The 26,273-nt window shown below is 44.9% G+C and overlaps 1 protein-coding gene and 1 pseudogene across 1 annotated transcript; one reads left to right on the plus strand and one right to left on the minus strand.

Annotated features, from left to right (window-relative positions):
• Positions 1-5,818: 5,818 nt before the first annotated feature.
• LOC105610483 (zinc finger protein 709-like) lies at positions 5,819-18,373 on the minus strand. Its single transcript, XM_015095813.3, has 5 exons — positions 18,237-18,373; positions 10,696-10,827; positions 10,434-10,560; positions 10,041-10,101; positions 5,819-9,665 (listed from the first exon to the last, which is right to left on the minus strand). Exons 2-5 carry the CDS (start codon positions 10,702-10,704, stop codon positions 8,696-8,698), a joined length of 1,167 nt encoding a protein of 388 aa, XP_014951299.3. The 5' UTR covers positions 10,705-10,827; positions 18,237-18,373; the 3' UTR covers positions 5,819-8,695.
• Positions 18,374-20,728: 2,355 nt separating this feature from the next.
• On the plus strand, positions 20,729-25,843 carry LOC121819571 (transcription factor E2F3-like; annotated as a pseudogene).
• The last annotated feature ends 430 nt before the right edge of the window (positions 25,844-26,273 follow it).

Consider the following 26,273-nt stretch of genomic DNA (forward strand, 5'->3'; position numbering starts at 1 on the left):
ATATTGTATACAGTGTTTCAAGCTCTAGTAATTAAATACATCTTACAGTGTTGAATGAACTTAAATAAGTGAGTAAATCTTTTGAAGGGGACTAACGTAGGGACGGGCAGGGTAGATCATCAAGGAAAGTTTTTAAAAAAACCTCCACGAAAAGATTTCCTATGGAATACCTGTTTCCAGTAAAATATCGAGAGGAGAAACGATTCACACAACGTACTTCCACGGGGTTTTTCCTGGCTTTCAGGACAGGTAAGGTATCTGTGGAGTTCCCCGGTGGCTCAGATGGTAAAGCGTCTGCCTACAATGCGGGAGACCTGGGTTCGATCCCTGGGTCGGGAAGATTCCCTGCAGAAGGAAATGGCAACCAACTCCAGTACTCTTGCCTGGAAAATCCCATGGATGGAGGAGTTCGGTGCAGGCTACTGACCATGGGGTCGTAAAGAGTCGGGCACGACTGAACGATTTCACTTTCCACTAAGGTATCTACGGTTGCCCATCCCCCCCCCCCCCCGCCCCCATGCTGTGGAAAAATGCCATCCAGGACTCCGTGCAAATAGGATAAAAAATTAAAATATAGAGTTTCTTTGAAAAGCACCGCAGAGATGAACAGTTGATAGATAATTTGAATCGGAGAGGCGAAACTGATTTGAGGAATGAGGGGAGAGATCTGGACATTTAATTATTTATGGCCAGTCCTACAAAGGGCTTCTCCATGGCTAAGCGGTAAAGAATCTGCTTGGCAATGCAGGCGCTGCAGGTTTGGTCCCAATCTCGGAATATGCGCTGGTGAAGGAAATGGCATCCCACTTCTGTATTCCTGGATAGGAAATCCCATGGACAGAGGTGCCTGGCAGGCTGTTCATGAGGTCGCAAAGACTCAGACACGACTCAGTGACGAAATTACTGGGGTGGAAACCCCTATCTAGAATACCAACCCTCATTTAGAATAACAACTTTCTGCCTTCTGCCTCTGTTATCTTGCTTACACAGCTTTTGCTCACCACCTCCACTTCTGTACTGTTGCTTGCTCATGGCATCGGCTGGAATCTAAGCTGCCTGAGGAGGGGGTATCTGAGTTGCTTGAAAGAGAAAGTCCTTAAGACCTGGAGGTCTGTGCTGTATAAAAGATACCCAGAACAAAGTCCAGGCGCTCAGCCTCTGGAGGCGACTCCGCTGAGCCCGCACCGGTGCTGAATAAACTGCATCTTCCAGTGCCGCCGGTCTCTTTCTGCCGCCACGGTTTCTATAACACAACGACAACAAAGAGCTTCTAATGCGGGCTTCGATTTGAGATTCCTCTTCCCCAAATCTTTGGGAAAAGAGGAAACCAGGTGCCCGTGGCATAGAAAAGACAGCCTGGGACCCCTCAACCGACACCTAATCTCACTGCTGGACCTTCTGGAAAGAGTCTCGATTGTCTACCGAAAACTGTGAACGTGGTCAGGGCACAGTCTCGGGGAGAAGAGGGGCTGTGGGCGCAGAGCCGCCGGGAGAGGCTCTGGGGTGGAGGTTCCCGCGCGAAGTGACCAGACCGGACGACCGGGGTCCCGGCTGCCCGGCCAACATCCCTGCTGTGAGCCAGCCGGGACTGAGGTCCTAGCGGAGCCGGAGACCCTGGGTTTCCCAGACTCCGGGGATGGCCGCGGTGCTGGATCAAAAAGCGGCCGGTTTCCGCTAGTACCGATCAGTCCCTCTCCGGCGTCCGCAACCTGGGTCAGCATATTCACCATTTCGAGTTCCCGCCCAAGAACTCCAACGACCAATGCAGATTACACTGGTGAGACTAACCAGGCTACGGAATCAGGAAAGCCACCAGACCTTCTGCTCAGTGGGGAAAAAGGAGGTCCACGCCAGGGGGTGTTGCCCCGCCCACCTGCCTCAGAGGACTCCTGGTTGGACAAATTCCAATGCCCCGCCCCTCGCGCCTGAGTGACAACCTGTGGTAGGTGGGATGGGTCTTGTCCCTGCTCGGCACTTTTGCTGCTGCTGCTGCTAAGTCGTTTCAGTCGTTTCGACTCTGCAGCATATCATGCAGAGCCCACCAGGCTCCCCCGTCCCTGGGATTCTCCAGGCAAGAACACTGGAGTGGGTTGCCATTTCCTTCTCCAATGCATGAAAGTGAAACGTGAAAGTGAAGTCGCTCAGTCGTGTCCGACCTTTAGCGACCCCATGGACTGCAGCCTACCAGGCTCCTCCGTCCATGGGATTTTCCAGGCAAGAGTGCTCAAGTGGGGTGCCATCGCCTTCTCCCGGCACTTTTGCTAGGTTAAGACAGTTGTTTCCTGGCCTGAGATCGACTCTGCAGCTCTGCAGTAGTTTGTTTCTTTACAGTACTGAACTTTACTTCCATCATCAGTTACATCCACAACTGGCCGTTGTTTTTGCTTTGGCTTCATCTCTTCATTCTTTCTGGTGTTATTTCTCTACTCTTCTCCAGTAGCATATTGGGCATCTACCGACCTGGGGAGTTCCTCTTTCAGTGTCCTATCTTTCTGCCTTTTCATACTGTTCATGGGGTTCTCAAGGCAAAAATACTTAAATGGTTTGCCATTCCCTTCTCCAGTGGACCACGTTTTGCTTATTTAACTGATATGCAGAGTGTATCATTCGAAATACCAGGCTGGATGAAGCACAAACTGGAATCAAGATTGCCAGCAGACATATCAATAACCTCGCATATGCAGATGACACCACCCTTATGGCAGAAAGTGAAGAAGAACTAAAGAGACTCTTGATGAAAGTGAGAGAGGCGAGAGAAAAAGCTGGCTTAAAACCCAACCTTCATAAAACTAAGATAATGGCATCCAGTCCCACCACTTCATGGCAAATAGATGAGGAAACAATGGAAACAGTGACAGACTTTATTTCTGGGGGCTCTTAAAATCACTGCAGATGGTGACTGCAGCCATGAAATTAAAACATGCTTGCTCCTTGGAAGAAAAGCTATACCAACCTAGACAGAATATTAAAAAGCAGAGACATTACTTTGCCAACAAAGTTTCAAGCAAAGCTATAGTTTTTCCAGTAGTCATGTATGGATGTGAAAGTTGGGCTATAAGAAAGCTGAGCACCAAATAATTGATGCTTTTGAACTGTGGTGTTGGAGAAGACTCTTGAGGGTTCCTTGGACAGCAAGATCCAACCAGTCCATCCTAAAGGAAATCAGTCCTGAATGTTCATTGGAAGGACTGATGCTGAAGTTGAAACTCCAATACTTTGGCCACCTGAGGCAGAGTCAACTCATTGGGAAAGACCCTGATGCTGGGAAAAATTGAAGGCAGAAGGGGACAATAGAAGATGAGATGGCTGGATGGCATCACCAACTCGATGGACAATGAGTTTGATGAGCAAGCTCTGGGAGTTGGTGATGGACAGGAAGCCTGGCATGCTGCAGTCCATGCAGTTGCAAAGAATTGGAAAAGACTGAACTGAGTTGGTTTCTTCTAAGGAATTTATCCATTTCCTCTAACTTATCTTTAAAAATATAATTTATTTATTTATATCTGGCTGTGCTGGGTCCTTGTTGCTACACAGGCAGGGGCAACTCTCTAGTTGTGGTGTGCAGGCTCTCCTTGCAGTGGCTTCTCTCATTGCTGAGCAAGGGGTCTAGGGTACTTGGGCTTGGTAGTTGTGGCCCATGGGCTTAGTTGCTCCAAGGCATGTGGGATTTTTCTGGACCAGGGATTGAACCCATGTCTCCTGTATTGGCAGGTGAATTCTTCATCACTGAGCCATCAGGGAAGTCCTGTAATCACACACTTTTTTTTTTTTAAAACCCTATAGTTCTACTTTTTAAAAACATTTAATTGAAGGATAATTGCTTTACAGAATTTTGTTGTTTGCTGTCAAACCTCAACATGAATCAGCCATAGGTATACATATGTTCCCACCCTCTTGAACCTCCCTCTCATCTCCCTCCCCATCCCATCCCTCCAGGTTGATACAGACCTCCTGTCTGAGTTTCCTGAGACATACAGCAATTCCCATTGGCTATCTATTTTACATATGGTAACTGCACAACTGCACTCATCTCACACGCTAGTAAATGCTCAAAATTCTCCAAGGCAGGCTTCAGCAATACGCGAACTGTGAACTTCCAGATGTTCAAGCTGGTTTTAGAAAAGGCAGAGGAACTAGAGATCAAATTGCCAACATCTGCTGGATCATGGAAAAAGCAAGAGAGTTCCAGAAAAACATCTACTTCTGCTTTATTGACTGCATGGATCACAATCAACTGTGGAAAATTCTGAAACAGATGGGAATACAGACCACCTGACCTGCCTCTTGAGAAACCTATATGCAGGTCAGGAAGCAACAGTTAGAACTGGACATGAAACAACAGACTGGTTCCAAATAGGAAAAGGAGTATGTCAAGGCTGTATATTGTCACCCTGCTTATTTAACCTATATGCAGAGTATATCATGAGAAACGCTGGGCTGGAAGAAACACAAGGTGGAATCAAGATTGCCGGGAGAAATATCAATAACCTCACATATGCAGATGACACCACCCTTATGGCAGAAAGTGAAGAGGAACTAAAAAGCCTCTTGATGAAAGTGAAAGAGGAGAGTGAAAAAGTTGGCTTAAAGCTCAACATTCAGAAAACAAAGATCATGGCATCCGGTCCCATCACTTCATGGGAAATAGATGGGGAAACAGTGGAAACAGTGTCAGACTTTATTTTTTGGGGCTCCAAAATCACTGCAGATGGTGACTGCAGCCATGAAATTAAAAGACGCTTACTTCTTGGAAGGAAAGTTATGACCAATCTAGATAGCATATTCAAAAGCAGAGACATTACTTTGCCGACTAAGGTCCGTCTAGTCAAGGCTATGGTTTTTCCTGTGATCATGTATGGATGTGAGAGTTGGACTGTGAAGAAAGCTGAGCACCAAAGAATTGATGCTTTTGAACCGTGGTGTTGGAGAAGACTCTTGAGAGTCCCTTGGACTGCAAGGAGATCCAACCAGTCCATCCTAAGGGAGATCAGTCCTGGGTGTTCACTGGAAGGACTGATGCTAAAGCTGAAACTCCAGTACTTTGGCCACCTGATGAGAAGAGTTGACTCATTGGAAAAGACCCTGATGCTGGGAGGGATTGGGGGCAGGAGGAGAAGGGGACGACAGAGGATGAGATGGCTGGATGGCATCACCGACTCGATGGACATGAGTTTGAATGAACTCCGGGAGTTGGTGATGGACAGGGAGGCCTGGCGTTCTGTGATTCATGGGGTCGCAGAGTCGGACACGACTGAGCGACTGAACTGAACTGAATGTAAGTTTCCATGTTACTCTTAATAGAATTTACTTCACTCTAGAATCTGACTAGAGCTATCATCTTAGAGGTTGCAGGCAAGATGGCACTGAAACAACCTTTTTAACTTGTGCAGATAAGAAGAAATGAGGGACTTTCTTGGTGGTCCAGTGGCTGGGAATCTGCCTGCCAATGCAGAGGACACAGGTTCTGTCCCTGGTCGGGTAGGATTCCACTTGCCACAGGGCAACTGGGCCCATGTGTGACAAATACTGAAGCCCACGCACCCTAGAGCCTGTGCTCCACAACAAGAGAAAGCACCACAATGAGATGTGTGCACACCACAACTAGAGAGTAGCCCCAGCTCGCCGCAACTAGAGAAGGCCCAGGTGCAACAACAAAGACCCAGCACAGCCAATAAAAAAAAAGAGTAAGAAATTAGTTTCATGAGGAAAACTGTAACTAAAAGCAAGAAAATGACCCAAAGATAAAGTAGCTGACCTTGTACTCACAGGATAAAACTGACAAGACTGTATAAATGATTAAATGAGGAATAACGCACGGTTTTTCTCAATGGGTACTTTATTCTCTGAGGACATGAAAAACAAACTTGTTGGCTAATGAACAGTTCAGAATATCGGTATAATATCTGAAATGACAAAACCTGTTTCACAAAAAATTCGAACAGAAAATACAATAAAAAACACATTGAAGGTTTATGTTCAGCTACAAGTAACAGGAAACACCCACAGCCTTCCTGACAGAAGGAAGATGATTCTTCTTACAGGGAAACAATAAGAATGGCATTGTACAACGCACTAAAGAAGCAAAACGGACATGTAGGAGAGAAACAAAAATATAATCCAGGGAAGGGTGGAATCAGAGGACATTCCCAACCAGAAAACTCTGAAATACTTACCTTGTGGACACAGGAAGTCTAACAGAAAAAATTCAAACTGCTGGATCTTTGATGTGGAAGCTATGAAGACATTGGGGGAAACTATACATGTATAAAAATGGAAATCAAACACTGGTTGCTGGTGTTGATGATACTCTTCACTAAAAGTTCACGGAATTTGGAAAATAAGCTGGAAGATGCTGTCCTTGAAGCTCCTATGTAACTGTCTGTCTCCCAGGGTGGGGGCTCTAATATCTGAACAATGTCTTTTTTATATTTGCTTTTAAATTATACACAGGTGAGGTACTGGTGAATGCTAACAAGGAACCACAAAGAGGATAGATTTTAGAAAGTCTAGGTTCTAATATTATTCACAGGCAAGGTGTCTCTAACTTGACATCTTTAGGATTAAAACAAGTCTCATAGTCTATTCAGGCTTCCCAGGTGGTGCACTGGTAGAGTCCACCTGCCAATGTAGGAGATGCAAGAGACATGGGTTCAGTCTCTGGTTTGGAAAGATCCCCTGGAATCGGAAATAGCAACCCACTCCAGTATTCTTGCCTGGAAAAATTCCATGGACAGAGGAACCTGGTGGACTGCAATCCAAAGGGTCAAAAAGAGTCAGATATGACTGAGCACCCACGCATGCATGCAAGCAGTCTGTTCAATTAGTCAGAAATAGAAAAAACAAACAGGAAAAATCATAATTTACCTAGTAGCATTCCCTTTCACTTTTCACTTTCATGCATTGGAGAAGGAAATGGCAACCCACTCCAGTGTTCTTGACTGGAGAATCCCAGGCACGGGGGGGCCTGGTGGGCTGCTGTCTATGGGGTCACACAGAGTCGGACATGACTGAAGTGACTTAGCAACAATACTCTTTGACATCCTAGCCATACATAATATTAATTCCAAGTGATTAATAGAATGGAAATGGAAAAAGGCTCCTGTACTCACCACCACCAACTGGAGTGGGTTGCCATGCCCTCCTCCAGGGGATCATCCCAACCCAGGGATTGAACCCAGGTCTCCTGCATTGCAGGCGGATTCTTTACTGTCTGAGCCACCAAGAAAGCCCAAGAATACTGGAGTGGATAGCCTAACCCTTCTCCAGGGGATCTTCCTGACCCAGGAATTGAACAGGGGTCTCCTGCATTGCAGGCAGATTCTTTACAAGTTGAGCTACCATGGAAGCCCATAAAAAAGGGTACAATATATATAATAGGTTATATATCTAGGAACTGCCACACTGATACTGAGCCGGACCCTGTGGGGCTCCTGGGGACAAGGCTTTCCTGTGTCCATCTCTTTGATTACAGGAAACAGCCTTCACTCAGCTTCCATGAGCTTCCCTGAGTTCCAGTGGGCTGAGGCAAGCAGCTGTTAATCAGGGAAGGGAGGGAGTGCAAGACCAGGGATAAAGTCAAGAGCAGCCTTGGGACAAGGTTCTGATTCCCCATCAATGAACACACACAACACTATCTTTGAGCTATTTTTCAGACACTGAAACTCCCTCAGGTGGGAGAAGTTAATGATTAAGGAGGGCATACTGCCCACAAACAGGTAGACCCCAGACCAGTTGGACCTCAGGTTGATGATGCTGACTCCAACTTGCCTCACCACCCCAACCGTCAGAAGAATGTCCATGAAGTGAACCTCTTTGAACAATTACTATAAAACTTTCTCAGTCTCTTCCCCAAGTGGGAACACATGGTTTTGAGGGCATTAGCCCACTGTGGCCCCCTTTGCCTAGCAAAGAAACAAAGTTATCCTTTTCTATTACACCCAAAGAGGGGAAAAAAATCACTATCTGAGTAAAGGAAAAAATACTACCTTTAAACCTTATGTACTGTGGTTGAAAGATAACTTACGGAAATAACTGACATTAATATTCCTTTCTGAAATGAGTAGAAATCCACCATTTAAGATTAAACTTGAAGAAAGATCTTTAGTAAACACAACACATTTATAAATTTTAAAAACAATTCCTTTGGGACTTCCCCAGCAGTCCAGTGGTTAAGACAACGTGCCTCCACTGCAGGGGCATGGCTTCCATCACTGGTTGGGGAACTAAGATCCTATATGTCCCAAATTGAGGTCAAAAGAAAATAGTAATAAATAAAAATAAAACAACTCTTTCATGCTGAAGGTTTTCTGGAACATTAAGTATGGATTACTTTCCATCAATTTATCTCATGTTATTTACATTTACACATCTTCTCCATGGGAGTTTTTCCATATATGATACCAGCCAATTTAAGTATTTCTGAGGCTGTTTACAAACAAGGTTTTACCTAGTAAATCCTTTTATGGATCCAGAAACTAAGATCGGAAAAGCCTTTTCCACATTCTTCACGTTTTATATGATTTCCATCCAGTGTGTAGTCTCGTGGGTCTTTGAGACACAAACGGAAGATTTCTGACATTTCCATCAAATTGATAGGTTTCTGTCCACTGTGAATTCTTTCATGCATGTCAACATAAGTGGAAAAGAAGGTTTCCCTTTTATTTCCCATTCCCAAACATTCAAATTATCCCCCCTGTCAACTATGGGTCCTTCGATGTATTTTTAAAAATGATGGATACCGGTACCATTTACCACACTGGTCACATTGATATGGTTTCTCTCCAGTGTGACTCCTTTCATGTACTTTAAAAGAACTGGGATGAATGAATACTCTCTCACATTCTTTACATTTATAAGGTCCATCCCCAGTGTGCGTGATCATGTGTTTCTGAAGGGTTACATTCAATAAGAAGGCTTTACCACATTCCTTACACTTATATGGTTTTTCTCCAGTGTGGATTCTTTCATGATTTCGAAGTGACCAGGCAGTATTCAATACTTTAGAGCATGTTTTACATACAAATGGTGTCTCTCCCGTGTGATGTCTTTTGTGTGCCTGGAAGGACCTCAAGCGTTTGAAAGCTTTACCACACTGCTTACATTCATAAGGTTTTTCTCCCCTGTGAATCCTTTCATGTATTTCAATAGTTTCAGGACTTTCAAAGGTTTTTCCACATTCTGTACATTTATAGGGTTTATGTCCTTTGTGAGTGCTTTCGTGCATTCGTAGGTGACTGGGATAAATGAATGCTTTCTCACATTTCTGACACTTGTAAGGTAAATCTCCAGTGTGTGTTCCCATGTGTTTTCGAAAAGTTGTGTGCCACGCGAAGGCTTTGCCACATTCCTTACATTCATAGGGTTTCTCCCCTGTGTGACTCCTTTCATGGGTTTTCAGAGCACTAGGAAAAATGAATGCTATTCCACATTCTTTACATTTATACACCTTCTCACGGTACTTTCGGCGATCTCCTGATCTGTTTTCAATGTGACATTTCATGTGTCTAGTAAGGGATGAATGATACATGAAGACTTTCCCACATGCTCTGCATTCCCAGGGTTTTATATCACGAGTTCTCTTCACATTGGGAGTTGGAATAAGGTTGAAGCTTTCTTCAGAGGAATTAATGTCTTTCTTTTCAGAGTGTCTCTCTGCCTTGGGATTTCTGTAAATCATGAGAATACTACTAATGATTTTTTTCTTAATAACATTATATTTATTGTCTTCATTATGATTTATACGAATAGTGAGGTTTTCTATCTTGTGAGACTTGGTAGAAGTCAAATAAACTGAATGCTGTTAACAGGACTTTCCCTTTTCTATTAAAAAGTGATATTCGAATATAGGCTTTATGAATACTGACTGCACACAAACTGTATTTCAAACACAGAACATTTATATCACATTTAAGAAAATTTGAGGCAGACATTTTCTAAAAACAACTAGATTTGAAGATGGAGCTATTTATTTTGTTTGCTTCCTTTTAGGTTTTCGTAAGATTCTCACATGAGACATGCTTTGTACTGTACCTATGGCTCACCGTAATTTTCTCTCCTGGTTTTTGTCCTGATCTTCAATGTCATGATCTTCCTGTTTGGCTTCTGAAATGCAGACCCAGAAAAAAGATCCCAAAGTATTAGACATTATAGAATGTTATGCCCATGATGAACTCTGACACCACCCAGTTTCTTTTTTTTCTTTTCACCTCCCTGTACATCTTGTGGGATCTTAGTTTCTTGACCAGGGATTGAACCAGGGCCACGGCAGTGAAAGTGCTGATACTTAACCTCTGGACTCCCAGGGAATTCCTTTTTTTCCCCCTACTTTCTTTACCAGTGTCCTCCCTTTCCACATTCTACATCTCTGAACAGTACAGATGGATAAGAAACACTTGCTCTCTAATTGACAAAGCGAAGGAATTCTTCATTCTTACCTACTGAGACTATATTCCTGAAGTTTTCCCGCATCACATCTCTGTAGAGTTTCCTCTGTGAGGAATCCAGTAAAACCCATTCATCCAGGGTGAAGTTTACAGCCACGTCCTCAAAGGCCAAAGAGTCCTAAAACACCCACAATATGTACACAGTAAGATGCACGAGACAGCACTAGATACCCACATCCCATATATAGGAGGGTGATATACTAATTTGTTGTTTATAAAGAGTTATTCTATGACTTGATCACGAAAAACTTACTCTCCACATTTCCTCAATAATTTGACAGGATCATGAAGAAACGAAACCATTTACACTTCATTTCTGTGGTTACAGTGTCACTCATATCACGATCATAGCAGAGCCAGAGAACGTAGGGAAACATTAGAAATCCTATGCAGATGAAATAAATACCATTTTAGGAACCATTTAGTTCTTGCGAAAAAATTCTTTCATATTCTTCCTTATGGTCTACAATTTACAGTGCCCCATGGGGGTAGAGGATCCAGACTGCATGAGGTTTCAATGAATAAAAATGCAGCGAAAAACTGGATGGTGTTTTCTAGTCCTATCACCTAACATCAGTGCCCAGGTGGCCTGCAGAACTCAAACTTTTGACAAAGCCCAGCTGGCCATACTGTCCCAAGGTCCTCCAAATGTTTAGAAGAAATCACATGCCATTGCCTGAATATAAATACTCTTTTGCAGAAGCACTGCCTTTAAGTTGTGTAATAATTATCACAGAGTCTGTTTTTCCTTTTTTTCTATTAAAAAAAACTTGATGCAGGTAGGAAGCAATTTCAAACTTAGACCTCAGTTATGGGGAAGAAGCAATAATACTAGAGACATTCCTGGTTCCTAAATTATATATATTTTTAAAAGTAATATTCCAATACAGGGTTTATGAATACTGGTGGTTCAGTATTTAGGAATCTGCCTGCCAATGCAGGAGTGCTATTCGCTCAGTCGTGTCTGACTCTTTGCAACTCCTTGGACTGTAGCCCACCACATTCCTCTGTCCATGAAATTCTCCAGGCAAGAATACTGGAATATTCCATCTCCAGAGTCCTTCCCGACCCAGGGATTGAACCCGCATCTCCTGCATTGCAGGCAGACTCTTTGGTGTCTGAGCCACCAGGGAAGCTCCCAAAACAGGAGACAAAAGTTCAATCCTTGGTCAGAGAAGATCTCACATGCCCTAGGGCAACTAAGCCCGTAGGCCACAACTACTGAGCCTATATTCTTTGTCCATAATACGCTGATGGTGGGTTTTCTCATAATTATAAAAGATGTAAGACTTTCATCATTGGCTTCCTTCAAAAGGACATGAAGTCTCCATCCTGCAATTTCAGGAACAAGCTCCCAAAACAGGAGACAAAAGTTCAATCCTTGGTCAGAGAAGATCTCACATGCCCTAGGGCAACTAAGCCCGTAGGCCACAACTACTGAGCCTATATTCTTTGTCCATAATACGCTGATGGTGGGTTTTCTCATAATTATAAAAGATGTAAGACTTTCATCATTGGCTTCCTTCAAAAGGACATGAAGTCTCCATCCTGCAATTTCAGGAACAATTTCAGGACGGCATCCCGTCCTAGACCCCGTACTGCTTTAAAACCATGGGGTGTCTCTGATTTCTTGGGGGTTTCCCAAGCAGCCACTACAGCCACCGCCAGATGACAATCTAGTCTGGGATTTGTGAATTTAGAAGTCATGATTCTCCATGTCACAAGAGGAGAATAAAAAACTTGAAATGAACAAGTCCTCCCAGAGTCATGAGAGCACCAATTCAAAGGGCAAACTGGTGTCCTGAAAATGGAAGAGAAAAGAAGTGACTTTTAAAAAGTGCCCCAAATATTCTGTTCTTAGGGCCTGTTGCCAAAAAACTGTTTCACCAGAGTCTCACATAAAGACAAAAAAAATATATAGAACATAATATCCAGGACCCTCACATGACCTTCTTTAACAGAAGACTTATATACACACGATGAAAATAACGGAAGGAGAAGAGAGATAAAAATAAGTAACAACCGGTAAGATTTTCCTAATACCAATGATGAATCTCAGTTGAACAAGAAAAATGAAAACACCTAAAATGGAGATGAAAGTGTATTATAATCAAATAGAGAAAAAAAAAGGCAAAGAGACTATACTGTCAGAAGGTAGAAATATACTTTTGATATAGAGAAACAAAGACTAGAATCAACTTGGAGTTCTTTTCAGGAAAACAAAAAAATACAAGCAAGAACCAAATGGACTGAAGTATTTAAAGACCAACAGACACACAGAGATTAGAAAAAACCTGACAAAATGATTAAAAGGTCCATTCTCCAAAAAAGTGTCTTTCACATGTACATACATAGCAACAAAGTGGCAGACTATATAAGGCAAGACATGAAAAAGGCAGGGAGGACTCCTGGGCAATTATCTGGAGAAAAACACCATTAGAAAAGATACATGTGCCCCAATGTTCATTGCAGCACTGTTTAACCATAGCCAAGACATGGAAGCAACCTAAATGTTCATCAACAGAGGAACAGATAAAGAAGATGGGGTACATATACACTCAGCCATTAAAAAGAATGAAATAATGCCATCTGCAGCAACACGGATGGACCTAGAGACTGTCATCTTGCCTGGAGAATCCCAGGGATGGGGGAGCCTGGTGGGCTGCCGTCTATGGGGTCGCACAGAGTCGGACACGACTGAAGTGACTTAGCAGCAGCAGCACAGAGTGTCATACTGAGTGAAGTCAGACAGAGGAGAAGTATCTTATGATATTCCTTACACGTGTAATCTAAAAAGAAATGATGCAAATGAACTTCCTTACAGAACAGAAACAGACTCTCAGAATGAGTTTCTGGTTGAGGGTTGAGGGGAGGAGACAGAGTTAAGGATGGACATATGCACACTGTTATATTTAAAATGGATAACCAACAAAGACGTACTGTATAGCACATAAAACTTTGCTCAGTATTATGTAGCAGCCTGGATGGGAGGGGAGTTTAAAAGAGAATGCTGCTGCTGCTGAGTCGCGTCAGTCGTGTCCGACTCTGTGCGACCCCATAGACGGCAGCCCACCAGGCTCCCCCAACCCTGGGATTCTCCAGGCAAGAACACTGGAGTGGGTTGCCATTTCCTTCTCCAATGCATGACAGTGAAAAGTGAAAGTGAAGTCGCTCAGTCATGACTCTTAGCGACCCCATGGACTATAGCCTACCAGGCTCCTCCGTCCATGGGATTCTCCAGGCAAGAGTACTGGAGTGGGGTGCCATCGCCTTCTCCGTAAAAGAGAGTAGGTACATGTGTATGTATGACTCAGTCCCTTCCCTGTTCACCTGAAACTATCACAACATTGTTAATTGGCTATATCCCAGTACAAAACAACTAAAAAAAAAAATTGAATTGAACAGCACCATGAGACAACTCAGTTTAATTGTAATCTAAGAAATGATCAATGTGACGAAAGCAAAATTGATTCTTTTCAAATACACATGGAACATTCAACAAGACAGAACATTTTCTGAAACATAAGACTAACTTAAGGGGCTTCCCTGATGGTCTAGCGGTTACGAAACCACCTGCCAATGAAGAGGACGCAGGTTTGATCCCTGGTACAGGAAGATCCCACATGATGACGGGGCAACTAAGTCTGTGCGCCACCACAACTACTAAAACTCACCCACACCTACAGCCTGAGCTCCACAAGAGAAGACACCGCAATGAGAAGCCTGCATGCCGCAACTAGAAAGTAGCCCCTACTCACAAGTAGAGAAAGCCCGTCTGCAACAAAGACCCAGCACAGCCAAAAACAATTAACTAGTATTAAAAAAACAAAAACAAAAACAAAAAACTTAAGAAATCTGAAAGAACAAAAATTATATAAACTATGTTCTTAGAACTCAAAGGCATTCCTCTAGCAATCAATACAAGCAAGAGTTGGAAAATCCCCTAACACACAGAGATCCAACAGCATATCTCTAAACAATAAATGGGATGAAAGAAGTCTCAAGAGAAATTAAAATTTACGTAGAGCTAAACTGTGGGATGATGCAAAAGCAGTATCTACAGAGAAAATTATGCCATCATCAAATACACTCAGAAAAAACAAAGATCTGTAAACAATAATGCAAGCATTTATCTTAAGAAACAACAAAGAGAAGAGCATAAAATCACAAAGAAAGTGGAATAAATTATAAAAATCAGAAAGGAAATTAATATAATTGAAGGAGAAAAAAATTTAAGCCAGATCTTTGACAAGATTAATAACACTGATAAACATCTAGTCAATCGACTACAAGGGTAGATAGAAATTATTAGTATCAGAAAGGAACAGAGAGGGAAATGAACATTTAAAAGGATTTTGTAAAATCCAGCGCCCACTTATAATCACAAATAAGTAACAGAGGGAATATCTACTCACGGTGAAAGAAGATATTCATGAATCCTGTAGGTAAAAGCAAATATTTATTCTCTAGGGCATAACTGGGCTTCCCAGGTGGTTCACATGGTCAAAAAGTCAGCCAGCCAATGCAGGAGACGTGGGTTCAATCCCGGGGTTGGGAAGATTCTCCTGAAAAAGGAAATGGCTACCCACTCCAATATTCTTGCCTGGGGAATCCCATGGGCAAAGGAGCCTGGCGGGCTACAGTCCATGGGGTCACAAACAGCTGGACATGACTGAGCGACTAATACTTTCTACACTTCACTTATCTCTGTGAAACATCTGAAAGTTTCTCCAACAACAGATAACTGGAGTTCCCCAGACTGGAAAAAATCAATTGTTCTCCTGTAGATCCACAGTGAACTTGGACAACGAAGGAAAGGCAATTCAAACAAAATCTTTTAAACAAATATGGCTGGAAATAATGGATATTCACAAAAACACACAAACAAACAAAATAAATGTAGACACAGGATTTATAAATCTCACCAAAAAGCCCTGAAAACGTATCACAGATCTAAATGTCAAATGCATAAGTAGGACTTCCCTGGTGGTCCAGTGGCTAAGACTTCATGTTCCCAAATGCAGGGGGCTCAAATTCAGTTCCTGGTCAGGGAACAGGATTCCACATGTCAAGACTTGGCACAGCCAAATAATACGTAAATAAATGAGAAAACGTTTTTTAAGATTCAAAAGTAACAAACTTCTGGAACATATCATAGGATGAAATCTAGGTCACCTTGGGTTTGGTGATGAATTTTCAAATATAACAACAAACACAAGGTCTGTAAAAGAAAAAAAAAAGTATAATTTAACACCATTAAAATTTTTTTAAAAAAATCTCTTCTATGGAGGTGATATATGTGTACATATAGCTGATTCATGTTTTTGTACAGAAGAATTGTAACATTGTGAAGCAATTATGAAAGTGAAAGTGTAGTCACTAAGTGAGTCAGACTCTTTGTGACCCCATGGACTGTAGCCCGCCAGGCTCCTCTGTCCATGGAATTCTCTAGACAAGAATACTGGAGTGTATTGACATTTCCTACGCCAAGGGATCTTTCCGACCCAAGATCGGAATCCCCCGCAGTGGCAGGTGGGTTCTTTACCACTGAGCCACCAGGGATGTCCTCAGATGAGGGGAATGGAATCTGGTACCCTTCCCATGGAAGACAGGAGCTTTTTTTCAAAACCAAATATACTCTTAATATGTAAATTAAGGCCCACAGTCACACTGTTATTTGTCCAAATAAGGTTAACTCATATTCACACAGAACCCGCACATAAATACCTGTAGAGCTTTATTCACAACTGTCGTGAGTTGAAAGGTAAGCAAGATATCTTGCAAGAGTCAAATAATCAGCAGTATATCCATATGATGAAACTGTTGTTCACTTGCTCAGTCGTGTCCGACTCTTTGTGACCCCACGGACTGTAGCATACCAGGCTTCCCTGTCCTTCACCATCTCCTCCTCAGTCATCCCTTTCAATCTTTGGCAGGTGGATTCTTTTACTACTGAGCCACCAGGGAAGAAATCAAGCTATGAAAACACACCAGGAAAGCTCAAAAGTATATTGCTAACTAAAAGAAGTCAATCTGACAAAGCTATAAACGGTATGATTCCAAGCATATGAGTGCCTTCAAGTACTTCCCCTTGAAGGCGCCAAGGGGGCCTTAGCCTGAAAACACTGACCTCAGGCTCTGCTCTCCATTTAAAGGGCTCTCTACCACCACTGAAATTTTAAATATACAAACTCTGTCTGACTAATCCAGGAAAATTACTCAAACCTAATGTTTATGTGGAAATGAGAGAAGAAAATTACAAGTCACTTTTACTACTCTACCCAGAAAACCCCAAGTATCTCTTCCTTTCAGAAAATATATATCAATTAATACTTCCAGGGCAAGTTTCTTTTCTACATAATTAATCATACTTGAATACTTTTAGTCTGCAAGTCTAAATCCTATAATGCCATTTGAAATCAACCAATAGTACAGTCCAAAATAAGTCACCATACTCACTCAGGGAATAAAAAACAATCAAAAATTCTTCACAAATGGAATGTAATACTAGAATTTATTACCCCCTGAAATTAACCTCTCTTAGCTCTTACCAGGTTCTATTAATCAAATACATTTTACACTATTGAAAAAAAAAAAAAGAAACTTAAGGAGTAAATCTTTTGAAGGGGAGCTAACATAGTGACTGACAGGGTAGATCCAGAAAAGTTTTCAAAAAACCCTCTAGGGGGGCTCCCCGGTGGCTCAGAGGTAAAGACGGGAGACATGGGTTCCATTCCTCTTCTGGGACGATCCCACATGCGGGGGACCTACTAAGACAGTGCTCTAGAGACCGGAGCCAACTACTGAGCTCACCTGCCCTGAGACCCCTGCTCCGAGGCGGCAGGGGTGACCACTGCAATGAGAAGATCGAGCAAGGCAGCCAAGAAAGGCCCCCGCTTTCCACGACTGGAGAAGGACCCGCGCAGAAGCAAAGGCCCAGCAGAGCCAAAAATGAATAGATGAATTAAAAAAAAAAAAATTCTCCACGGAAGAACTAATAGGATATCTGTTCTCAATCAGAAAAGAAAAAATCGGGAACGGAAAGGATTTCATACAACCTACTTCCCAGTGGTTATTTTCGCGGCTTGCGCCTCAGGTAAAATATTCACAGACCGCCCCCGCCCCGCCCCGCCCCGCCCCGTGAAAATATGCCATCCACGACTCCGCAAACAGGATGAACAGTTAGAACATTGCTTGTGTTTAAATGCACCGCAGAGACAAACAGCTGATAAGTAATTTGAATCCGAGAGGCAAAATCGACTTTGAGAATGAAGGGAGCGATCTGGAAATTTCATGATTCATTGCCAGTCCTACAAAGCTGCTCTAGAGGGCTAAGGTGTTCAATTTTAAGAGTCCACTTCCCAAATATTCGGAAAACTCAGAGGAAACCCGGCGCTCCCCCTCTCCTTCCTGCAGAAAAGATGGTCTGGGACCCCTCAGACAACAGCTAATCCCACGACAGAACCCTGGACAGTCCCGATTGTCTCCTGAAGACCGTGCACGTGGTCAGCGCACAATCTAGGGGAGAAGAGGGTCTGCAGGCGCAGAGCCAGCGGGCAGAGGCTCCGGGGCGGAAGTTTCTTCCGGAAGTGATAAGATTGGACGCCCGGGGACCCGGCTGCTGGCCAACAGCCCTGCTGAGAACCCGAGGGGACTGCGATCCGAGCGGAGCCCCAGAAAAAGCGTATCTGCACACTCCAGGGGTGAACACGAGGGGCCAGTTCAAAATGGCGGGTTTCCGCCGATTCCCACTAGTCCTACCGCGGCGTCCGATGCCCTGGTCAGCACACTCACCATTTCCAGGTCTCCTGGGACTGTCTGAGTCCCTCCCAGAGACAACCACCAGAGCGACGGAAGATGCACGAGAATGACCAGGCCAGTGAACCAGACAGAACACGAAACTTGCGCAATGCGAAAAAGAGAGGAAGTCCACGTAGCGGGACATCGCCCCGCCCATCTGCCTCAGCGTCCTCTTGGTTGGACAGATCCCAAAGCCCCGCCCCTTGGGCCTAAGTGACAACTTGCGGGAGGTGAGGTGAGCCCAGACCCTCGTGCCTGTCACTTTTGCTGCGTTGTTATTGTTTTTGTGCTTAGTACTCAGTCGTGTCCGACTCTTTGCGACCCTATGATAGAAGACTTTTTCCTGGCTAAGATTGCGTTTAGGCCTGTAAAGTCCCATGGACGGAGGAGCCTGGTGGGCTGCAGTCCATGGGGTCCCATGAGCGACTTCACTTTCACTTTTCACTTTCATGCATTGGAGAAGGAAATGGCAACCCACTCCAGTGTTCTTGCCTAGAGAATCCCAGGGATGGGGGAGCCTGGTGGGCTGCCGTCTCTGGGGTCGCACAGAGTCGGAGACGACTGAACCGACTTAGCAGCAGCAGCAGCAGCAGCTCCTCCTGCCCTGGGATTCCTGGTTCAGTTTGAAGGAGCAAGTACAGATAAGAGGATGGCCCAGGCCAGACCTGCCAGGAACAAGGTTTTTGAGTCCACCAGGGGTCAAGGGCTTGGTGTGAGGTTGTGTGGCCAGGCATGAAATGTGCCACCTTTTAAGAAAAGCAGACACTTAAATGTGAACTCCCCTCTGCAGTAAAGGGGCCTGATGCATTTTCATCTTTGGTCCTTGACTGCTCTGAGCCTTCTACCCATCCCTGCACCACCCCCACTCATTAGGTACTTAAGCTGAAGAATCCTAGAGCACTTGGCTCTCTGTTAGGAGGTCTGAATCACTCAACCTTTTCTGGTGCCAATGTTGCAGGAGAAGCCAATTCTGACTCCATGTTAAAAGTGTTCATTTGACTTGCTTTTCATTGCTTTTGTTATTATAATCATACATAACGACAAGCCCTTGACCCCTGGAGGACTCAAAAACCTTGTTCCTGACAGGTCTGGCCCGAGCCATCTTCTTATCTGTACTTGCTCTTTCTTCAAATTGACACATAAGCTTCCCTGATGGCTCAGTTGGTGAAGAGTCTGCCTGCAGTGTCAGAGACCCAGGTTCGATCCTTGGGTGGGGAAGATCCCCTGGAGAAGGAAATGGCAACCTACTTCAGTATTCTTGCCTGGAGAATTCCATGGACAGAGGAGCCTGGTTGGCTGCAGTCCATTGGGTCCCAAAGAGTCGGACACTGAGTGACTAACACTTTCACTTTCAATGGCCTGTCTCAGACGACCCTGCCAAAGGGCGTTTGTTCAGATCACAGGGAGATAATCTGACTCTGCCTCCTGTGAAAAGAAGAGATTGACACATCGATTCCAAAGGCTAGCCATTCCCTGAGATGTTTTGCAAGACTGATGGCCCTTTTTGCTTTACTTCCTCATTGTCTCTCCCTCTCTATTCTGGCCTTTTGTTGTCTTTTAAAATTTTAATTGGAGGATAATTGCTATACAATATTAATATTGTGCTGGTTTCTGCCATACATCAACATATGATGTTGAGGGCACATACGTGCCCTCCCTCTTGAACCTTCCTCCCATCTCTCACCCCCATCTCACCCCTCTAGGTTGTCACAGGACACTGGATTGAGCTCCATCCCACTGGCCAATTTTACATATTGTTGTTGTTGAGTTACTAAGTCGTGTTGGACTCTGCGAACCCACCGGCTGCAGCACGGCCAGACTTCCCTGTCCTTCACTATCTCCCGGAAGAGTTTGCTCAGACTCATGTTCATTGAGTCAGTGATGCCATCCAACCATCTCATCCTTTTTCACCCTCTTCCCCTCTTGCCCTCACTCTTTCCCAGCATCAGGGTCTTTTCCAGTGAGTCTGCTCTTTGCATCAGGTGGCCAAAGTATTGGAGCTTCAGCTTCAGCATCAGTCCTTCCAATGAATATTCAGGGTTGATTTCCTTTAGGATTGACTGGTTTGATCTCTTTGCTGTCCGAAGGACTTTCAAGGATCTTCTTCAGCGGGCCGGGTTGTGGGCTGTCTGGGGGTGAGGGGCTCGTGGGCTGGGTGCCTGGCCTGGGCGCATCCCGGCGGTGGCAGCGGCGGTGCCCGGGTGGTCGAGAGCCTGAGCTTTCCTCGCCGGCCGGGGCCGGCCCTTGACCCGCCTCTCCCCTCGCCCTTTCCTTCCCCCGCCCTGTCCCCCTCTCCGCCCCCCGGCAACGGAGGGCGGGGCAGCCGCGTTCCGGTCCCGCCTCCCCCGGACCCGCCGGTGACGTTTAGCACACGTGCGCGGAGGACGCGCTTGTGACTGGGGAGAAGGGGGCGGCGGGGGCGGCGGGAGGAGGCGCTGGATGGGGAGAGGGGGCACCCCCTTCTTCCTGCTCGCCGGCTCCCTGGCATGGGACCGTCCCGGCGTCCTCGGACCCGCCCCTGGCGCGGCCACAGCACCACAGCTCCTCTCCACAGCACCACCGCCCCGCTCCGCGGGCGCCCGTCCATGCCCGGCACCGCGGGTCTGCTCCGCACTCCGGGCCCCCTCTACAGCCGGCACCGCTCACCTGCCCCCCTCCCGCCCCGCCCCCGAGCCAGGCTGGTTTCGGAAACGCCCTTACAGCAGCAGGCAGAACGCAGGCTGGAGCTAGAAGAAAGCGATCAGCACTACTCTCACATGGTTAAAAAACCCCCAAGGACAAAGGAAGAGCTGCACTCCGAAGTCCAGATAGCCCCAAGACTCCAGAATCTCCCTCAGAAAAAGCACGGTATGATACATCCCTTGGTCTGCTCACCAAGAAGTTCATTCAACTACTGAGCCAGTCACCTGATGGGGTCTCAGATTTGAACAAGGCAGGAGAGGTGCTGAAAGTGCAAAAGAGAAGGATTTATGACATCACCAGCGTCCTGGAAGGCATCCAGCTCGTTAAGAAGTCTAAAAACAACATGCAGTGGATGGGCTGCAGTCTAGCTGAGAACAGGGGCATACAGGCCCAGTGTCAAGGGGTGTCAAAAGTGACTGAGCTCAGTCAGGAAGAGAAGAAATTAGATGAACTGAACCAGAGCTGCACCCTGGACCTCAAACTGTTAACTGAGGATTCAGAGAATCAAAGGTTAGCTATGTTACATATCAAGATATTTGAAAAATTAGTGGCCTTAAAGACCAAACTGTTAATAGTTGTGAAAGCCCCTCCAGAAACATGACTTGAAGTGCCTGACCCAATAGAGAGCCTATAAATACATTTGGCAAGTACCCAAGGACACATTGAGGTTTATTTGTGTCCAGAAGAGACTGAAACACACAGTCCAATGAAAGCAATCGACCGAGACTTGGCTTCAACCAACTCAGGACATAGTGATTGCTTGATTTCTATGACAAACCTTTCTCCTCTGGCCTCCCCGGCCAACCTTTTACAGCAGACTGAGGACCAAATTCCTTCCAACCTAGAAGGACCATTTGTGAACTTACTGCCTCCCTTGCTCCAAGAGGACTATCTCCTAAGCCTCAGGGAGGAAGAAGGCATCAAAGATCGCTTTGATGCTTACGATTTGAAAAGCACTACACGTTATGTGTAGTTGATTATCCTTTGTGTGAACTCCTTTTATAAACCAATACTTTTTTATTATGAAACCAGAACATGTGTCATGCAGTGTTGTCCCTTCCTCCTTTCTTCCTCCAAGATATTATCTTGAAGTAAACTACAGATTTCAGAACGAAGCTGACATTTTAATGAATTAAAAAACAAACAACTGCCTATCAAGGCACAGTTACGCGCTCCCTCGGGAAAGCCCTGCCTTGCCCCAGGCTCCAGAATCTCCTGAATGAGTCAGCAAGTGAGAAAATGTGCAATCAGGTGTCTCTCACCCGTCCTCTGCCTCCCCTGCTCCCTCCCTCCTGGATTGGCTTGCTGTGTCTGAGGGATGATGGGCTGTAGAATGGGGTCTGGCCACCTGGCCCATTCAAAAGCAGCAATTTTCCTTAATAGCATTTCAAGTCGTGCCTTCTCCGCAGAATGCATGTCTTTGGGGGTCTGCTAATTTGGGGTGGAAACTGCAGGCACTGTAAACTTGAAGTCGTGCAAAAGTGTGAAATGGATTTCTTCAGCTCTTCTTAGGGATATTTAAATTACTCTCACACTCAGTTTAAGCCATGGACTGTGTGTACCACTCTGAGGCCAAGAGATCTTTCACATCCTTTCGGATGAAGAAACTCTTCTCTAATATTCATCCAGATACAGAGTTCTGACCCTCTAAGCTGTTGTGGAGTTTCCTGTCTCCATAAACCCCTCCCACTCTCTTGCCCCTGTAGGGGGAGTTTGTTATTTCCTCAGGTCTGTCTTGTTGCAACAAAAATTTGAAGCAACAGAGGGACCAGTGTTACAGTTCCATGTTACAACTCAGTTTTAACTCAGTTTTATTTAGAAAGTAAAGGAAAATACATCCTCCAGTTGTAAGGGCATGCCAACCCAAAAGACCCGAAGAGAAGAGAGGCCCCTTGGCCCAGTTTTGGCTCCCCCTTTTATATGTTTTTTTTTTTCTCCTTCCCCTGAGTCTGCCCTGTGTAAATTGGTCTAGCATGGAGGCTGTTTGTTTTACCTGAGGTTCTCTCTCCGATCTTCCGACCTTCCTTTGCTCTATTTTAGTGGGCTCTTCCCTTCCTTGTCTTTTAGCCACCGACATTCTGGACTCCTTTTCCTATTCTGACTGCCTAACACCCCCAAAGTATTTGTAAGTCTGAAGTTTGTAGCAAGTGCCTACTTAGAAGTTCTTTGTGGATTGTTTTAATTTTTTTCTTTTCTTTTTGTAGCTGCCATTTAAGCATTCCTGTGGCACCTATCAACCATTTCAATAGAATTGTTTACTTTGAAGCGATTTTTCCTGATTCAAATTATTTTAAGCAGAGTTAGAGAACCTCTACTGATCAGAGCATGTGTGATCTAAGGCTTAATAGCCTTGGGGAGAATCTTCACCCCTTCTCACTTTCTTCCCCAGGAGGGGATGCTCGGAGTGAGTGGAGCTCGCTGACAGGGGGGCAGCCCATTGGAGAAAACCAGGTCAGATGATGTCACAGCCCCAAGGAGCAGCAGGTGTGGATGGATCCCTTCATCCCTTGGGCTTCCCAGGCCCCCTGTGACCGGGGAAAGGGCTCTTATACTGCATTCAGGAAGACCGCTTCTCAGGATGGGGTCTGACGGAGAGGTCTTTGTGGAGAAGGACATCCCCCGTTGTGAGTAGCATGCTATCAGTGGCATTTAGCTTCAGCCCTTGAGAGGAGGGAGCTCCCACTGTGTCGGGGGCTATAGGAGTCCTGGCCAGAACTCCCTGTTCCCCCTTTCACTGTGAAGGAGCAGGCTGGACCAAGGAAAGCTGGGGCTGTAGGAAAAATCGTAGGGCAGGATGCCAGGGCATCTCCCACTTAACTCTTCAGGAATAGCATCCCAAGTCGGAGGCTTCCTGATAGTGACAAAATCCTACCAGTTGAGTCCAAGAATGGCTTTCCCATTAGCCAGGGGGGAGATGGCCATCTCCCACTGGGAATGTGGCAGAGCACCTCAAATCCATTCCTTGGATGCTAACAACTGTGGGAATGAGGGAGTCATCTAAAAAATAAATAAATAAACCTCAACACAAAGAACAGTTGAGTTGAATCACTATTGTGCCCGACACAGTGGGAGGCACATGGTAGGCACTCGATTCAACAAGATGGGAAAAAAAAAAAAAAAAATACTGGGTTAGCCAAAATGTTCATCTGGGCTTTTCCGTACCATCTTATGGAATATCCCTTACTTATATCCCTTAGAAAAGTACAAAACAAACCCACGAAAGCCCAAGCCGATGACAGGCACTCCCCTAGTGCCTGAATGCTGTCAGATCCTGAGTCACAGTAGAGGCTTCAGAGACCTCCGTTCCTGCCTCTGGAGGTTCCCGTCAGGCCTGAAGCTGTACACAGGCTTCTAACCGAGGTCCTGCCCTGGCCCTGTACTGTATGGCACTCAAGCTGCAATTATGCCTCCTGACAGAGCTGTGCTGGAAACAGATAGCCCTGAAGATAGGACCCCCTCATTCAGATTCTCGTTATGAATTGGAGCCTGTAAGCAGCACTCCAAGAGTTCAGCACAGCTATGGAGACTCCCCTGAGACAAGATACAGCTGATTCTGGGACACCCCCCCCCCCCAACACACACCATAACCTACTTGCAGGAGGAGGGGGCCTCCCCTCTCCTGGGTCCCTTGCCAGGTGCCAGGTGATGAAGGAGGTCACTCCTTTCCAGACCTCTAGGCTCCCTGTGGGCTCCTTAGGATTCCCTGAGTGAAGAGCAAGGAGAGTTCATAGACTTCAGAATGATTATCTCCACATTCATACGTGATCCAGCTCTTCATGTCTTAGTTGGGACGTTCTGCTGAAGGAAGGGACTCAAGGGTTCACAGCAGACCCAACATCAGCCTGTCATCTTAGCCCTGACCAGCAGTTGGCTTGGACAGCATGTGTATACAAACCCTTGGATGACTGATCATCTAAGAGTTGATGATAAAAGAATTCTGGGAATCTATTCCCTACCAGATACCCATGATCTACATCAAGGTAACACTTGTCTGCATATATATTGAGGCCTCACCAGAACACTCTTATCCACATCAGAGCCCCAGGTACTGCTGATAGTAACCAAGGCACTCATTTCACTTCTCAGGACATCTGCTGAAACACGGCATTCAGTGGAGTTTTACCCTCTCTTCCAAGTCTCAGGGTTCAGGCCTCATAAGAGCACCGTAATGGCTCATTGAAATAAATTTAAATCAGTTGAATGAAAGATGACCTTTTCCAGTTATCAGTCACCATCCAAGATCAATATTAATACATCTGTCTTTATCTTTTTTTCTAATACACTTATTTATGGCAGTTTTAGATTTACAGAAAACTTGATGAGAAATTAAACAGAATTCCCACATAACCCCCTGTGCCTCTGGATAGTTTGCCCTATTTTTAATAATTTGTATGACTGTGGTATGTTTGTTACATTCAGTGAGCTAATATTGATGCATTAAAATCTACATGTAAAATTGCTTTGATTCTCTGTGTTATGGGGTTGGCCAAAAAGTTCCTTTGGGTTTTTCCATAAGATGTCACAAAAAATCGAAATGAACTTTTGACCCACCCAATAAACTGCCTGGACTTTGATGTTAGGAAATAACATGTCTTTCATTTCTGTATCTTGTACTTTTGCTCTTCTAAAAATCCCTTGTGCTCCACCTCTTATTTTCCCCCTCCCACCCCAAATCATTGGCAACCAAAGATCTTTCACTTTCTCATAGTCTTGTCATTTCCAGAAAGATATAATCACTTAGCAATCTTATTTTAAGGTTTCTCCATGTCTTTTTGGCTTGATACCTCATATCCTTTTATCACTGAACAATATTTCATTGAGTGGATGTTCTCATGATTATTTTCTCTATTGTTTATTGGGGGATATCTTGGTTACTTGTAAGTCTTGGCAATCATGAATAAAACTCTTATAAAAATTCATAATTAGGTCTTTTATGACCCTAAGTTTCAGCTCATTTGGGGAAATAGAAAGGGACATGCTGGAGTGGGTGGAAAGGATGGGTTTCGTTTTAAGAAACTGCCTGTTTTCCAAACTAGGCATCAGTTCAGTTCAGTCGCTCAGTCGTGTCCAACTCTTTGCAACCCCATGGACTGCAGCATGCCAGGCCTCCCTGTCCATCCCAACTCCCGGAGTTTACTCAAACTCATGTCCATTGAGTTGGTGATGCCATCCAACATTCTCATCCTCTGTCATCCCCTTCTCCTCCCACCTTCATTCTTTCCCAATAAGGGTCTTTTCAAATGAGTCAGCTCTTCAAATCAGGTGGCCAAAGTATGGAGTTTCAGCTTCAACATCAGTCCTTCCAATGAATATTCAAGACTGATTTCCTTTAGGATGGACTGATTGGAT

Source organism: Ovis aries, chromosome 5 (genome assembly GCF_016772045.2).
Source record: "Ovis aries strain OAR_USU_Benz2616 breed Rambouillet chromosome 5, ARS-UI_Ramb_v3.0, whole genome shotgun sequence".
NCBI lineage: Eukaryota > Metazoa > Chordata > Mammalia > Artiodactyla > Bovidae > Ovis > Ovis aries.

Coding starts and splice junctions, on each gene's coding strand:
- LOC105610483 (XM_015095813.3), bottom strand. Junction 10,102..10,433: donor CAGGAATATAGTCTCAGTAG/GTAAGAATGAAG, acceptor TCTGCATTTCAG/AAGCCAAACAGGAAGATCAT. Junction 9,666..10,040: donor AACCAGGAGAGAAAATTACG/GTGAGCCATAGG, acceptor CATGATTTACAG/AAATCCCAAGGCAGAGAGAC.